We start from the raw sequence: 14407 nt of genomic DNA, 5'->3' as shown, positions 1-14407 counted from the left end.
CCTTTATAATCTTTGGCCATTTGTCTTTTGAGTAGTTTTTTTCTGACTCGGTTGTATGACACTAATTCTTTATCTGTTGAATATGTTGCAGATATTTTCTTTCATTTGGTCATTTGTGTTTTTAACTTTGTTTATGGCATTTTTTTAACAAAAGTTTTAATATTAATTTTATGAGAAAGGGAAGATAATTGCTACATTTTTCATTTGTATATAATTCACCAATATTAAAATTTTAGTAAATGTATATTCATCAGTAGCAGTTATTTTATTTTCAGTGAGTCAAGCATTTTATTTTGCTTGGCCTTTTGTCCCTTAACTATGCTAATGGCTTTTTTTAAGAAACATTTTAATATGAATTTTATGAGGAAGGAATTCAGTATGAAAATAAATACGACACTTCTCTCATTTTCATTTCATATAATTTACCAAGATTAAAATGGAAGTAAATGTATGTTCATCAGTAGTAATTATTTTATTTTCAATGCATCAAATACTGTTCATCTTCACTTTCTTATCCTCAATTTTCTAGGTCTTCCATAAAAATACTATCTTTATATCCAATATTTGAAGAAAGAACATAGCATTATTATAGAATTCAGGACCTTTTGTGGGTAATTTTTCCTTTACCTATGTATACTTATAGGGCTTTGTTGTTGGTATTTTCTCCATACAACTGTTGAGTAAGGAAGTTGGTGGTGGGGGCTAAATAGACCATCTTGTGATAACCATCTTGTGTTAGCCATCAGATGACAGCAGCTGAATCACAGCATCACCAGGCTCTTACAATTTGTTGTCATATTTGGCGTGCAATTCTACATAAGTTACTGAAAAGATCATTGAAGAAGAAATTCTGAAAATCACAGGAACCAGTAGCCCATTTGTAAGATATGTATATTACTGTTGTATTAAAGGAGGACAACTTTTCAGGAGAAGTTTAGTATAAGGCATAGTCCTAGCTTCTGGGTCATAGAGCTGTTTAGAAAGATATAATGCAGAAATAATTTTCATATGTCTGATTTGCTTATTTCTCTAGGTGGTGAGGTATCTGAAGAATTATCCCTGAAACTGCCACCAAATGTCGTAGAAGAATCTGCCCGAGCTTCTGTCTCAGTTTTGGGTGAGTCTCCAACCCATAATGGATCTGGGCATTAACAGCTTCTATTATACTATTTTTCTTTGCCATAAATATATACTAAAAGTGACACTATAATTTTAACTTCTTTCTTCTCTTCTTCTTTGGGCTTGTTTATTGTTTTCAATCATACTCCTATCCCTGGAAGAATCATCCTTCCTAAATTTTCTCAAATTCTAAGCTCAACTAATTATTTCTGCTTAATGATTTTGATAGATGATAATCTCCAAGCTTTATGACTTCCCATCTCTCCCATTCTCTAGGAGACATATTAGGCTCTGCCATGCAAAACATACAAAATCTTCTCCAGATGCCCTATGGCTGTGGAGAGCAGAATATGGTCCTCTTTGCTCCTAACATCTATGTTCTGGATTATCTAAATGAAACACAGCAGCTTACTCCAGAGATCGAGTCCAAGGCCATTGGCTATCTCAACACTGGTGAGTGATTACTCGAGTAAGGGAAAACTTGAATGTTATTTCAACTGGATTTCCCAGTAGGTTTCAGTTACTTATGAATATCATGATACATTAGCTTAGCCTACTATGATAGTTAATTTCATGGAAACTATCCACGCTCCAACCTCCAATAAAATGTTTAAGGCTCAGAAACTCCTAATCTATGACAACAAAATTTAAGAAATGTCACAAGGGAAGCCAAGGTATTTTAGTAATTCCTCCGCCCTCAGCATGCACATTAATCCATTGTGCTGTTTCATTAATCTTCCTTTCCAGGTTACCAGAGACAGTTGAACTACAAACACTATGATGGCTCCTACAGCACCTTTGGGGAGCGATATGGCAGGAACCAGGGCAACACCTGGTAAGGAAAGAACAATTTTTTGAGCTCCTTTTTGTGTGCCAGCTCTTTTACATGTATTACCTCAATTATATTCACAGCAACACTATCAGATATGTATTATCAGACCGATGGTTTGTTATACTAGATAAATCCACCAAGAGTAGCAAGGTACCAAGAAGAAAACCTGATATCCAAATACATGTATGTTAGGCTTGTTTCCAAAATTGACCCTATTAATAATATACCAAGGTTTTCTTTCTGAAATGGCTATTCTTTCTAAAGTAGCTGCCATAACCATGAGTTTTAAAATGATATTGCCAGTGAACATATATAACTTCCAGATAAACCATGTTAACTTCAGTGTATATCGTGTCACATTCTAAGTCATTCAGCTTGATTTAGAATGAATTCATTAATAGGAGGAAACCATTGAGAAGGAAACGGTAACGTAAAACATTTTTTAAATCCCTAAAGTAAAGCAATATCAAAAGTTACTGCATATAAGAGCTGCATGTGAGAAGATTCTGTCATCTGCAGAAGGAAATCTCTAAAGATAAGAGAGATTTAAAGCCTTACTCGAGTAACTAACAAAAATAAGTAAATTCAAAGTACTTGAATGAAAAAAAAAAAAAGTACTTGAATGTAAATTCATTCAACCATTGTGGAAGACAGTATGGCAATTCCTCGAGGATCTAGAACCAGAAATACCATTTGACCTAGTAATCCCATTACTGGGCATATACCCAAAGGAATATAAATCATTCTACTACAATGACGCATGCGCACGTATGTTTATTGCGGCACTATTTGCAATAACAAAGTAGTGGAACCAATTCAATTGCTCATTAATCATAGACTGGATAAAGAAAATGTGGTACATATACACCATGGAATACTATGCAGCAATAAAAAGAAATGAGGTCATGTCCTTTGCAGGGACATGGATGAAGCTGCATGGAAACCATCATCCTCAGCAAACTAACACAGGAACAGAAAATCAAACACCACATGTTCTCACTCACAAGTGGGAGTTGAACAATGAGAACCCACAGACACAGGGAGGGGAACAACACACACCAGGGCCTTTTGGGAGGTGGTGGGTGAGGAGAGGGAACTAAGCAAATGGGTCAATAGGTGCAAGAAACCGCCATGGCACACGTATGCCTATGTAACAAACCTGCACGTTCTGCACATGTATCCCGGAACTAAAATAAAATAAAATATACTTAGACTCCCTGTGGCAAAGAGAGAGGTAGCAAGGAAATACTAGATCTAGCAGATTAATCAAGCAGACTAAAGATTAATCAAGGAGATGAGATCTCTAAGTACACAAGAATTTTTGTTAGCTAACTGACATCATATGAAGCCTGTTGCTGTGAAGTGGTTGTAAAACCACTGTAACAACATAAATATCATGATCGCTTCCTCCCTGGTCAGGCTCACAGCCTTTGTTCTGAAGACTTTTGCCCAAGCTCGAGCCTACATCTTCATCGATGAAGCACACATTACCCAAGCCCTCATATGGCTCTCCCAGAAGCAGAAGGACAATGGCTGTTTCAGGAGCTCTGGATCACTGCTCAACAATGCCATAAAGGTGAATCATTCTGGAGCTAGTTTTGATTTGTCCGTTATGATACCTGCAAGGATGAGGAGGGAAGTGATAATGTGAAAATTTCTAAGGGATAGCATCAGAAGAAAATAAAACCTGGATGGCACCAAAAAAGAGGGGATAGAACAAAAGTGGATTGTGATACTTTGCCCTATAGGGATGGATATGGGTAAGGATGAATTCCATGACACAGCAGAATAGAAATAACTAATCAATGGCATTCTCAGAAGTTGAATTATTCAAATCTCTCTCTTGTATTCACAGGGAGGAGTAGAAGATGAAGTGACCCTCTCCGCCTACATCACCATCGCCCTTCTGGAGATTCCTCTCTCAGTCACTGTAGGTACCACCTCATTCCTCTGCTGAAGGAGAGTTCTGGATGCAGCGAAACTGCTGACCTGCTGTTTGAAATGCTATCCTATTAAAAGCAAAGCGTCAGTTTTCCTTCTATGCAATGCCAGTGCTTCCCAGATCTACAGAGAATTTGGTCAACCCATATAAGAAAGGTTTAAATTTTCCCAGTAATTCCCCTAGGCTATTTACCACCACCACTCAAAAAAAAAAAAAAAAACTTAAAGATATGTCTTTTGAATGTGAGAATAACAGAAAAAAATACTATTATATCTATCGATAAGAATGAGGAATAGTTGGGAAAATGCGTTTATAAAACTTCTGTGCTGTGATCTGTGTATTTTCCTGGGAACGCTAGCATGTCTGTTTACATAGCTCGGTTCCCTTCTTGTTCTGCCTTCACAGCACCCTGTTGTCCGCAATGCCCTGTTTTGCCTGGAATCAGCCTGGAAGACGACACAAGAAGGGGCCCATGGCAGCCATGTATATACCAAAGCACTGCTGGCCTATGCTTTTGCCCTGGCAGGTAACCAGGAAAAGAGGAAGGAAGTACTCGAGTCACTTAATGAGGAAGCTGTGAAGAAAGGTGAGAGCACACCTGAGATCCTTCTCCTGGCCCATCCTCTGTATCAAGAGCTGCATGGCAAAAATCCCTCACTCCTACCTCCTGTGATCCCTGTCTCCTCTCTTCTTTTCTATATATCATATGTATTTTGTCCATATTGTGATTTTATAAAATCTAGGATTTCTTAAATCAGAAATCAAAAGACAAGAGGTAGTACAGATGCTTCTCAACTTATGATGGGGTTATATCCTGACAAACTCATTGTAAAGTCTGAAAAATCTTAAGTGGGACCATTGTAAGTCAGGGACCATCTGTATAGTATGCTAGTAAGAAGAGCATTCTCTGGAGACTAGCTCCAAAATGTGCTACCTATGTGAGCTTGGGAAAGTCATTAACTTCCTCGTGTTTCAGTTCCTTCCTCAGTAAAATGGGGATAAAAATAGTATTGACCTCACAGAGCTGTTGTATTAAATGAATTGGTATACATAAAACAATAGAGTAAATGGCACATAGCAAATCCTATAAAAGTACTAGTTATTACTACTAACATATCAGTTCTCAATATATGCCCAATTCTTACCTGGTACATTGTATAACCTTAAACATAAGAAAATAATCATGGAAGTAACTACTGGAATGAATTCTGGTATTTTCTTTTTTTTTTTTTTTTTGTGACAGAGTCTTGCTCTGTCACCCAGGCTGGAGTGCAGTGGTGCAATCTCGGCTTACTACAAGCTCTGCCTCCCAGGTTCACGCCATTCTCCTGCCTCAGCCTCCCAAGTAGCTGAGACTACAGGTCCCCGCCACCACACTCAGCTAATTTTTTTGTATTTTTAGTAGAGACGGGGTTTCACTGTGTTAGCCAGGATGGTCTCAATCTCCTGACCTTGTGATGCGCCCTCCTCAGCCTCCCAAAGTGAATTCTGGTATTTTAAGCCTATTTCATAAGACCAATAATGTTGCCCAGTCTACTCATATTCACACAATACTTCTACATATACCATGGTCTATATGAGGGGTTGAAAACATAGAAAATAAAATGCAAATCATAAGATGTCCATTAAAATAGTCTACCTTTTTCCTTTGATAGCCATTAATTCTTCTTGAAATGTATTGAGAAATATTTTATAATAGATACACAAAAGGGCATAAGCTATAACTAGAAAACACTGTATAACTATCTCATAGATTAAGAAATAGAAAATTACCGATATTGGAAAAATAAATCCCTTGTGTATCACTACCACCTCCAGAGGCAATCATCCTCCTGAATTTGTCATTACGATTCCATGGATTTCTTTATATTTTTCTGCATATGTGTCCCTAACTAATATTTAGAATCTTTACATGTGTTTCATCATGACAGAAACAAGATTTTTTTCTCTCTCATTCAAGAAACAAGAGAAACATTTTTGAATATTTCAGCAGCTTAGTTTTTTGTTTGCTCTAAGTTCAACATTATGTGGATGAAGACCCCTATACAAGTACGTCAGAGTCAGCTCATTAATTTTCACTGCTGTGTAATACATTACAGTCTATAAATTAGTCATAATTTACACATCGAGTTTCTCCCATGAATTTTTTTATGTTTTCTTACTAAAAACAATGCTGCAATGAATACTCGTGTGCCTGTTTTCTTGTGCATCTGTGTTTCTCCAAATTATACTTTGAGAAGCATAATGATGGATTAGTGGGCTAAGCATATCTTCCCTATTGTTGAATATCACCAAAGAGCAATTGGCTTCCCACAGCAGTGTATATCGGTTCCCACTGTTTCACATTCATGTCAGCCTGTGGTATTTCAAGGATTACTGTATTGTTTTTTTCAATCTAATGAGTACAAACTCTACTATTTCATGTGATCTGTGATCCTCACAAGAAATTGCTAAAGACAGGCTTTATAGGAAATGTAAACAAACTCCAGCTATGGTCTAATATAACATCATATAACATCAAAAATAGGAAACAGCCACACCCAATGAGACAACTGCTGTGCCATTTCTTTCTCCCACCAACCCAACTATAGCAACTATTTGAAAACATAGATAGGCATAGGCTTCTGACTCCAGCATCAATATCTGCCTTAGCTGGGCTGAAACACACCAAATTCGGATTTACATAGAAGGAAAAGCATCTACCTACAGTTCAGGGGATTATAATGGGCATGCAATTCTCATTTCAACACTAGCTTGGGTACTTTTATATTTATATTTAAATATAAATATGTAGTCACTTATAAATATCTTTTTCTCACCTTTAAGACAACTCAGTCCACTGGGAGCGCCCTCAGAAACCTAAGGCCCCAGTGGGGCATTTTTACGAACCCCAGGCTCCCTCTGCTGAGGTGGAGATGACATCCTATGTGCTCCTCGCTTACCTCACGGCCCAGCCAGCCCCCACCTCGGAGGACCTGACCTCTGCAACCAACATCGTGAAGTGGATCACGAAGCAGCAGAATTCCCAGGGCGGTTTCTCCTCCACCCAGGTTGGTGATTTGCCAAAACCTTTGATTTCACCTTCAGGCAGCAAAAGATTTGAACAAAAAAGAAACAAACACATCCAAGAAGAAAAAATAAAGATGACAATAACTTGAAGTGAAGGAAAGTTTTCAGTATCCAAGGATAATGGGAAATAAAAGCAAATGAAAGTCAAAGAGGGCCAAAAGGAAATGCTCAGAATTCGGGCAACCCATCACTGTGTTATTATCCTTCTGTTTCCCATAACAACACTGCCTTCCTCAAGCAGCAGTGGAGCATCAGCAGAATGAAGGAGATGTCTCCTGCCATTCTCCTGGAAGCTATAGGGTCTCTTTCAAACTGTTCAAAGGAACTCTACTCAAAATCCTCCAACAACCTCTGCTCACAAATCTCTCCATTCTTTGGTCCCCTTTAATAGGCTTTTTTCAAAACTACACATTTTGTGCTTCCCCTATTCAACCTTTTTTTTTTTTTTTTTCCTTAAGACAGAGTGTTTCTCTGTCACCTAGGCTGGAATGCAGTGGTGCGATCTTGGCTCACTGCAACCTCCACCCACAGGTTCAAGCAATTCTCATGCTTCAGCCTCCCCAGTAGCTAGGATTACAGTCATGTGCCACCATGCCTGGCTAATTTTTGTATTTTTAGTAGAGACGAGGTTTCACCATGTTGCCCAGGCTGATCTTGAACTCCTGAGCTCAGGCAATCCACCCTCGTTGGCCTCACAAAATGCGAGGATTATAGGTGTGAGCCACTGCATCCAGCCCCCTATTCACCTCATAATACACAAACGTTTATTCATCAGGAGCATAAAGAACTGTCTCGATTCATCCAACCTCCTAAGTCTAGCTATATAACCATGTATCTGAACAATTCATCGATATGTACACAGCAGGCAGTTTTATCTTCGGAGAATTTAGATGTTTGCTTATATACCCTAAAACAGAAAAAATGTGACAAAATGGCATTCCATCCTATTTCCATTGTATTAATCTTTCATCATATGAATGAAAAAAACTAAGTAATTTTGTTAAAGGTTATCATTCATTTCTTAGAAATATATTATTTGAAGGAGGCCATCCAGGTTCAGTGTTGATGAGGATATCTACCAGCAGACATTCACTGGGAACAGGAAATCACCCAATAAAAAGGGAAAGCCAAATAAAAATGTCATTCAATCCATAAGATAATTATAATATTCATCTTTTATTTCTTTTGGAGAAACTGAAGCATGACTCTACTCATGGCTGCAAAGAACCTTGGGTTCTCTTCAGGTCACTGACCTCAGCAACTGAGCAAAGTTTAATATGGGAGAGAGCCAGACTGAACTTTGCTTGGGTGATGTCAGATGCGACCACAGTTGTCAAGAAAGACGTGTTAGCAAATAGCTGATGCCAATAACTGATTATCATTCACTTATATTTTCCACATTCCATGTTCCACATATACTTAGAGAGAAAAGGATCAATTTTCTGATAAATAAAATAAACATGTAGGGCATACAGTCCAAGGTAGATATTTGAATGTTATGGCTCTTCAACTATCTAAAGATTAGAATCAATCTTGAAATTAGAGCTCCAATATTTAAGTAGTGAGGGAAGTAGGAAATCAAAGTCCCTCACATGGGTCTTTGAAAAATATGTCAGCCCTCAAATCTTTAAAATACCCAATGGGTTCTCTCACTCATCTCTCTCTTCCAGGACACAGTGGTGGCTCTCCATGCTCTGTCCAAATATGGAGCAGCCACGTTCACCAGAACTGGGAAGGCTGCACAGGTGACTATCCAGTCTTCAGGGACATTTTCCAACAAATTCCAAGTGGACAACAGCAACCGCCTGTTACTGCAGCGGGTCTCATTACCAGAGCTGCCTGGGGAATACAGCATGAAAGTGACAGGAGAAGGATGTGTCTACCTCCAGGTGAGACTCTTGGGCAGGTGAGGACAGAGGACAGATGAGGACAGCAGCTGTTCTCACTGAGAAGTCCTCACTCAGAAAACAATGGGGCAAACCAGAGAAAGAGTTAGGGAAGTTGAGAGGAATTCTGGGAAAGGGCAAAAAACTGATTTTGTCTTTGATGTGCCATAGACATCCTTGAAATACAATATTCTCCCAGAAAAGGAAGAGTTCCCGTTTGCGTTAGGGGTGCAGACTCTGCCTGCAACTTGTGACGAACCCAAAGCCCACACCAGCTTCCAAATCTCACTAAGTGTCAGGTAAGACCTTCTGACTTTATCACCTAATCCTAAGAATAACCACCAATCTTCGTACTGGAACTCCTCTTTAAGTAAAGCAGTACAATAGTAGATGTTTGCACTATTCGTTAAAAATGCAATGTATTCTCTTAAGTTGATACAATAGAATTTCTCAATGATGGGGTTTACATTGTCCATCCAGGATCTATTATTGTGCAACCTCATTGTTTAAAGGGTAATAATTTCCCTCAATAACAACTAAATAAATATTACCCATTGCCTCTGACCTGAATTCCTTGTTATGTAATGAAATCCTATATTATTCTTGCTTTATTGAAGACAGGGATGAAGAATTACTGAAAAGTTTGACTAGAAGGAAGTAGTGAATCTTTAGTTAGAATTCTTACTGGCAATAAATAAATCTCAGGTTATATATGATATAATTAATTTTGGGGGAAGATATACTTATATGCATCAATATTTAAATAGCGGCAGATCTGACAAAAACTTCTCTCTCCACAAACATATAACTTGGTTGGGGATACTATTCAGGAAAACAGTTAAGACAAAATCTATGTAACAAATAACTGGCATACATCAAAAAGAATGAGATCATGACCTTTGTAAGAACATTGATGGAGATGGAGGTCATTATCCTTAGCAAACTAACACAGGAACAGAAAACTAAACACTGCACATTCTCATTTGTAAGTGGGAGCTAAATGATAAGAACACATGGACACAAAATGGAGAACAACAGACACCAGAGCCTATTTGAGGGTGAAGGATGGGAGGAGGGAGAGGATCAGAAAAAATAACAATTGAGTACAAAATTTAGTACCCAAGTGATAAAGTAATCTGTACACCAAACCCCCATGACACGAGTTTACCTAGATAAGAAACCTGCACGTGTACGCCTGAACCTGAAAGTTAAATATATATATATATATGTTTTTCATTTAATTTAGCGTGTATATATATATGCCAAAAAATAAATTAAGTAGTCCAAATTTCAGATGCAAACTCTCAGGGACAAGACGCTAGGTGTTTCTAAGTGTTTTGTTGAAAGCCAGTGTTTAAGTAAACGTTATAAATTGTTGTTGGTTTTGTAAATAATGTAGACTGAAATTTATTATTCATAATATACATCATTTTGTCAGCTGAAAGACAATAAAATTAAATAAATAAAATAACAGGCATAGATTAGAGGTCACAAACAGCCTGTGCCTCACCTGTAGAGCTTTCTTAAAATGCAGATCCTCGGCCCGGCACAGTGGCTCAGGCCTGTAATCCCAGCACTTTGGGAGGCCAAGGTGGGCAGATCACCTGAGGTCGGGAGTTTGAGACCAGCCTGACCAACATGGAGAAATCCCATCTCTATTAAAAATACAAAATTCGTCGGGCGTGGTGGCACATGCCTGTAATCCCAGCTACTCGGGAGGCTGAGGCAGGAGAATCGCTTGAACCCAGGAGGTGGAGGGTGTGGTGAGCCGAGATCATGCCATTGTACTCCAGCCTGGGCAATAAGAGCAAAAAACTCCATCAAAAAAAAAAAAAAAAAAATGCAGATCCTCAGCCTCTATACGGTAGAAATTCTGATTCATCGGGTCTAGAGCAGGGCCTGGTCTCGGTGACTTTAATAGGCTTCCTAAAAATTCTATACACACCACTTTTACAAACCACTGGGATAAGATATTTGGGAAGACTTACATGTACCTTTTAGAACTGTGGAATGCTTAACATGGACATAGAAGAAGAAAATATTTAAAAACACAGAAAACTCTAATCCTTTCCTTCCATGGATCCTCAGTTATACCGGGAGCCGCTCTGCCTCCAACATGGCGATCGTTGATGTGAAGATGGTCTCTGGCTTCATTCCCCTGAAGCCAACAGTGAAAACGGTAGGTTTATCATAACCCCAGAATGCCCTGTTTGATTTAATGTTGTATGTATCCCCAGCATAAGACAATACTAATATTAAAATACTATGAAAATCAATCTCTATCAAAGCCTTACGCTTTTTCCAAGCTCAGAAATACAATCACATGTGTTTGTATGAATGCTCACCGTGTGCACAGCCCTGCGCAAGGACCTGTGACTACAAGAAAAAGACTGTCAGCAGGTGTTTTTCAATGTCTTCCTAGCTCAGAATTTTGTTAAGAAGATAAAACATATGAACATGAACCAGTGAAAAATATGAAAATGACTGGCATAAACTATAAGTATTACAGAAGTTAAAAGAAAAATCGAGCAAGCAAAACAGGAAAAAAAACTCCTTATGAAGAAATAGAAACTGAATTGAACTTTGAAATATGAGTAACTACCAAGTTTAGAATACCTAGCTGTCTTTTCGTCAGATAGATAACTTTACACATTGGTCTTGTGTCATACTGATATTGAACCCTTTATGCCTTTCATTTTTAATTGTGTTACATTATATCTTTGCTTACAAAAAGCATTTGAAGAATTCTATCCTCAGGGTTATTTTGGCAATACAAAATATTTTTTCTGTGGATTCCCCAAGGATTTCATCTATTTATTAACATTGGTGGTGTTTCAATTTTCTTCAGCTTGAAAGATCTAACCATGTGAGCCGGACAGAAGTCAGCAACAACCATGTCTTGATTTACCTGGATAAGGTAAGAGACCTTCTGGTATATTGAAAAAAAAAAAAAAAAAAAAAAAAGTAGATAATAATCCTCCAAGGGAACATCTGGGAAGGTAAATGCGTTTTAGAAACATCACTTCCATGCTAGAAATTTCAGAATTCTAATGTTAACGCTAAAAGAATGTTCTCCTCTCCTTTATTTATATTTCACCAGACATTACGGGTAGAAATGGCTTATTAGGATCTTGGGATATGAATATTCCTAAAACCCCATAAGCAAGAAATCTTCACAGAATGTGTTTATTATGTTGACAGGTTATTTTGATAGCCAGTAATATAAGGAAGTAGCGCTTATGATTAGTCAATTATTAGTTAATTATCAACATAACAACAATATGAAAGGAAAAAAAACTGTCAATCTCCACAAGGACTTGAACCATAAAATAATAAGACCAGTTCACCAATAAACCAATCTGATTTTATAGATACGTGTGGTAGGAGAGTTTGTTCATGCACATGTTGATGGGAATTATGGTTTACAAATTTTATGAAATTTAAGCCTGGAAAGATCAACCTTTTAGATGCCTCCTTGAGTCTACACAAGTATTCCTGCAAGACAGAGAAGTGAAGCTATACCAAATCTCTGGATATTTAAAAATGAACACAGTCATCCAATAAAAAGTATGTATCATTTACCCCCATGAAAGGAGCTATGTATCGGCACTGACAGAAGTATATGTGTTGTGTTAGTTTTTTAAGAAATAATCTGGAGAATTTATCATCCCCTCTGAGAGATTTCTGCACAATTTAATTAAGGACCCTATAGTGTGCTGTAGGATGATAAAGCTTTTCCCCCAAAAAACAGGTGAATACTTAAACTAATTCAAAGAGAGAAGAAAGCTTCCTGAAAGGTCATTTAATTGACTTTGCTTTCCAGGTGTCAAATCAGACACTGAGCTTGTTCTTCACGGTTCTGCAAGATGTCCCAGTAAGAGATCTGAAACCAGCCATAGTGAAAGTCTATGATTACTACGAGACGGGTGAGTGACAGTGATTTTCACATAGAAATATTTAATTCCTGATCACAGAAATTCAGATTTGGGAGATGTGTTGGGGCTATTTATTACATTAAGTAATTACATTATCACTTCATTTTGTCTCCATCGAGTCTGATGCTCCTCTTTTTGTCTCTTATACACACATTGTAGAAACAACCTGCATTATAAATGTATCAACTACTAATACGAAACACCTGTGGGATATTCAGTTCCCTTTTCATCAGATAAATAGACTGTATGACTATGAAATTTAAGTAAGTAGAACATCTGAAGAGTCCTCCAGGAGTTTGGGATAAAAGAAAATATAAAACACTGTATTTGAAAGGAGAATATAAGGTAGCAAGCAATGCATCAAATGAGTGATGCTAATGTTTCTGGTACAATACTGTTCTTCCCACAACAGACTCCTTCCTTGGCCTGTATCCCACAGATGTTTGCTTTCTTCCTCACTTCATGTAATGATTTCTGGTTTTTTGTTGGTTTTTTTCTTTTCCAGATGAGTTTGCAATTGCTGAATACAATGCCCCTTGCAGCAAAGGTAAGTCACTCACACTCCTTCAAAAGGCAGTCAGAGCTCCTTCAGCTTGTCCCCCAAACCTTCTCCTTCATAAAACCCTGGGTAAATATTTGTCAAAAACATCAGGTTACTCACACTGCACATTATTATAGAAAAACACATTTACTGGAGAGGGCCACTGACTCTGTCAAACCTCAGACAGTCCCTAGGATTGCTTATGGGTAAAGATTTGTAACAGATTTGGGTTCCCACTGTACTGATTAGGTTTCTTTGGGCACTATGCCACTCAGAGCTAAGGGAAAGAATACTCTCTGCTCATGGAGACCCAAGTCTGTCTTAATTTTTTTTCTTTCCAATATCACAGATCTTGGAAATGCTTGAAGACCACAAGGCTGAAAACTGCTTTGCTGGAGTCCTGTTTTCAGAGCTCCACAGAAGACACATGTTTTTGTATCTTTAAAGACTTGATGAATAAACATTTTTTCTGGTCAGTGTCTTTCCCTGTTTCCTGTTCATTCAATAAATATCTTTTTACATTTCCATATGATTCCCAATAGAACACCAAGATAAAACTTAAAGGAATCAAGTGCTGAGGGACTTCAGAATACAAAAAAAAAAAAAAAGATACAGTGATGTTGGTATGAGTAGGCTTCATGTAAGGACTGTGGGGAAAGAAGAAAGTATTGGGTTATATACTAGGAAGGTGGTTATGGAAATACCCTATGAAAAACCCGAAGAGTGAATTTTTATGAGAAAACAAGACTGGCTTCACCAGAAAAGACTTTTTACATTAAAATGAAGTAGAATGGAATACAACATTGAACAGGTCATAATGGGAGGCAGGATAATTGGGACCTGACCTGAACTGGGAGTTGTGTGTCCTATGTTACCCCAAAATCTGCCACTGATGAGAGTCATCAGTCAGTTAACCTGGGGTCTCAGATTCAATAACAGATGAGCTGAAAGTAATGAAGGGAGGGTTCATGCAGAAGCAAGTTTTCTCAGAAGAAGGAATGTGTATGACTCAAAGTCCAAATAGGAGTATTATATTGGAGCATCTTTCTTCTGGAACTTTGAGCCAGGACGAAAGGATAGCTG

General features: G+C 37.9%; 1 protein-coding gene across 2 annotated transcripts in view; it reads left to right on the top strand.

Moving 5' to 3' along the window:
• The window catches only part of LOC116273422 (alpha-2-macroglobulin-like), a 30287-nt gene extending 16482 nt beyond the window's left edge, over positions 1 to 13805 (top strand). The window contains exons 10-23 of one of the 2 annotated variants that reach the window (XM_031662483.1): positions 1034 to 1117; positions 1396 to 1572; positions 1867 to 1954; positions 3371 to 3527; positions 3807 to 3881; positions 4299 to 4479; positions 6720 to 6943; positions 8633 to 8851; positions 9020 to 9147; positions 10937 to 11027; positions 11697 to 11765; positions 12672 to 12774; positions 13289 to 13330; positions 13674 to 13805. In XM_031662483.1, coding sequence (XP_031518343.1) covers positions 1034 to 1117; positions 1396 to 1572; positions 1867 to 1954; positions 3371 to 3527; positions 3807 to 3881; positions 4299 to 4479; positions 6720 to 6943; positions 8633 to 8851; positions 9020 to 9147; positions 10937 to 11027; positions 11697 to 11765; positions 12672 to 12774; positions 13289 to 13330; positions 13674 to 13690 — 1655 coding nt within the window. In that variant the 3' untranslated portion in view covers positions 13691 to 13805. Of the gene's footprint in view, positions 1 to 1033; positions 1118 to 1395; positions 1573 to 1866; positions 1955 to 3370; positions 3528 to 3806; positions 3882 to 4298; positions 4480 to 6719; positions 6944 to 8632; positions 8852 to 9019; positions 9148 to 10936; positions 11028 to 11696; positions 11766 to 12671; positions 12775 to 13288 lie in introns of both variants that reach the window. The other variant, XM_031662482.1, reaches the window with a different exon arrangement.
• The last annotated feature ends 602 nt before the right edge of the window (positions 13806 to 14407 follow it).

Source organism: Papio anubis, unplaced genomic scaffold (genome assembly GCF_008728515.1).
Source record: "Papio anubis isolate 15944 unplaced genomic scaffold, Panubis1.0 scaffold663, whole genome shotgun sequence".
Lineage (NCBI taxonomy): Eukaryota > Metazoa > Chordata > Mammalia > Primates > Cercopithecidae > Papio > Papio anubis.
The sequence above is the reverse complement of the archived record's forward strand: the minus strand, read 5'-3'. Positions and strand labels throughout refer to the sequence as shown.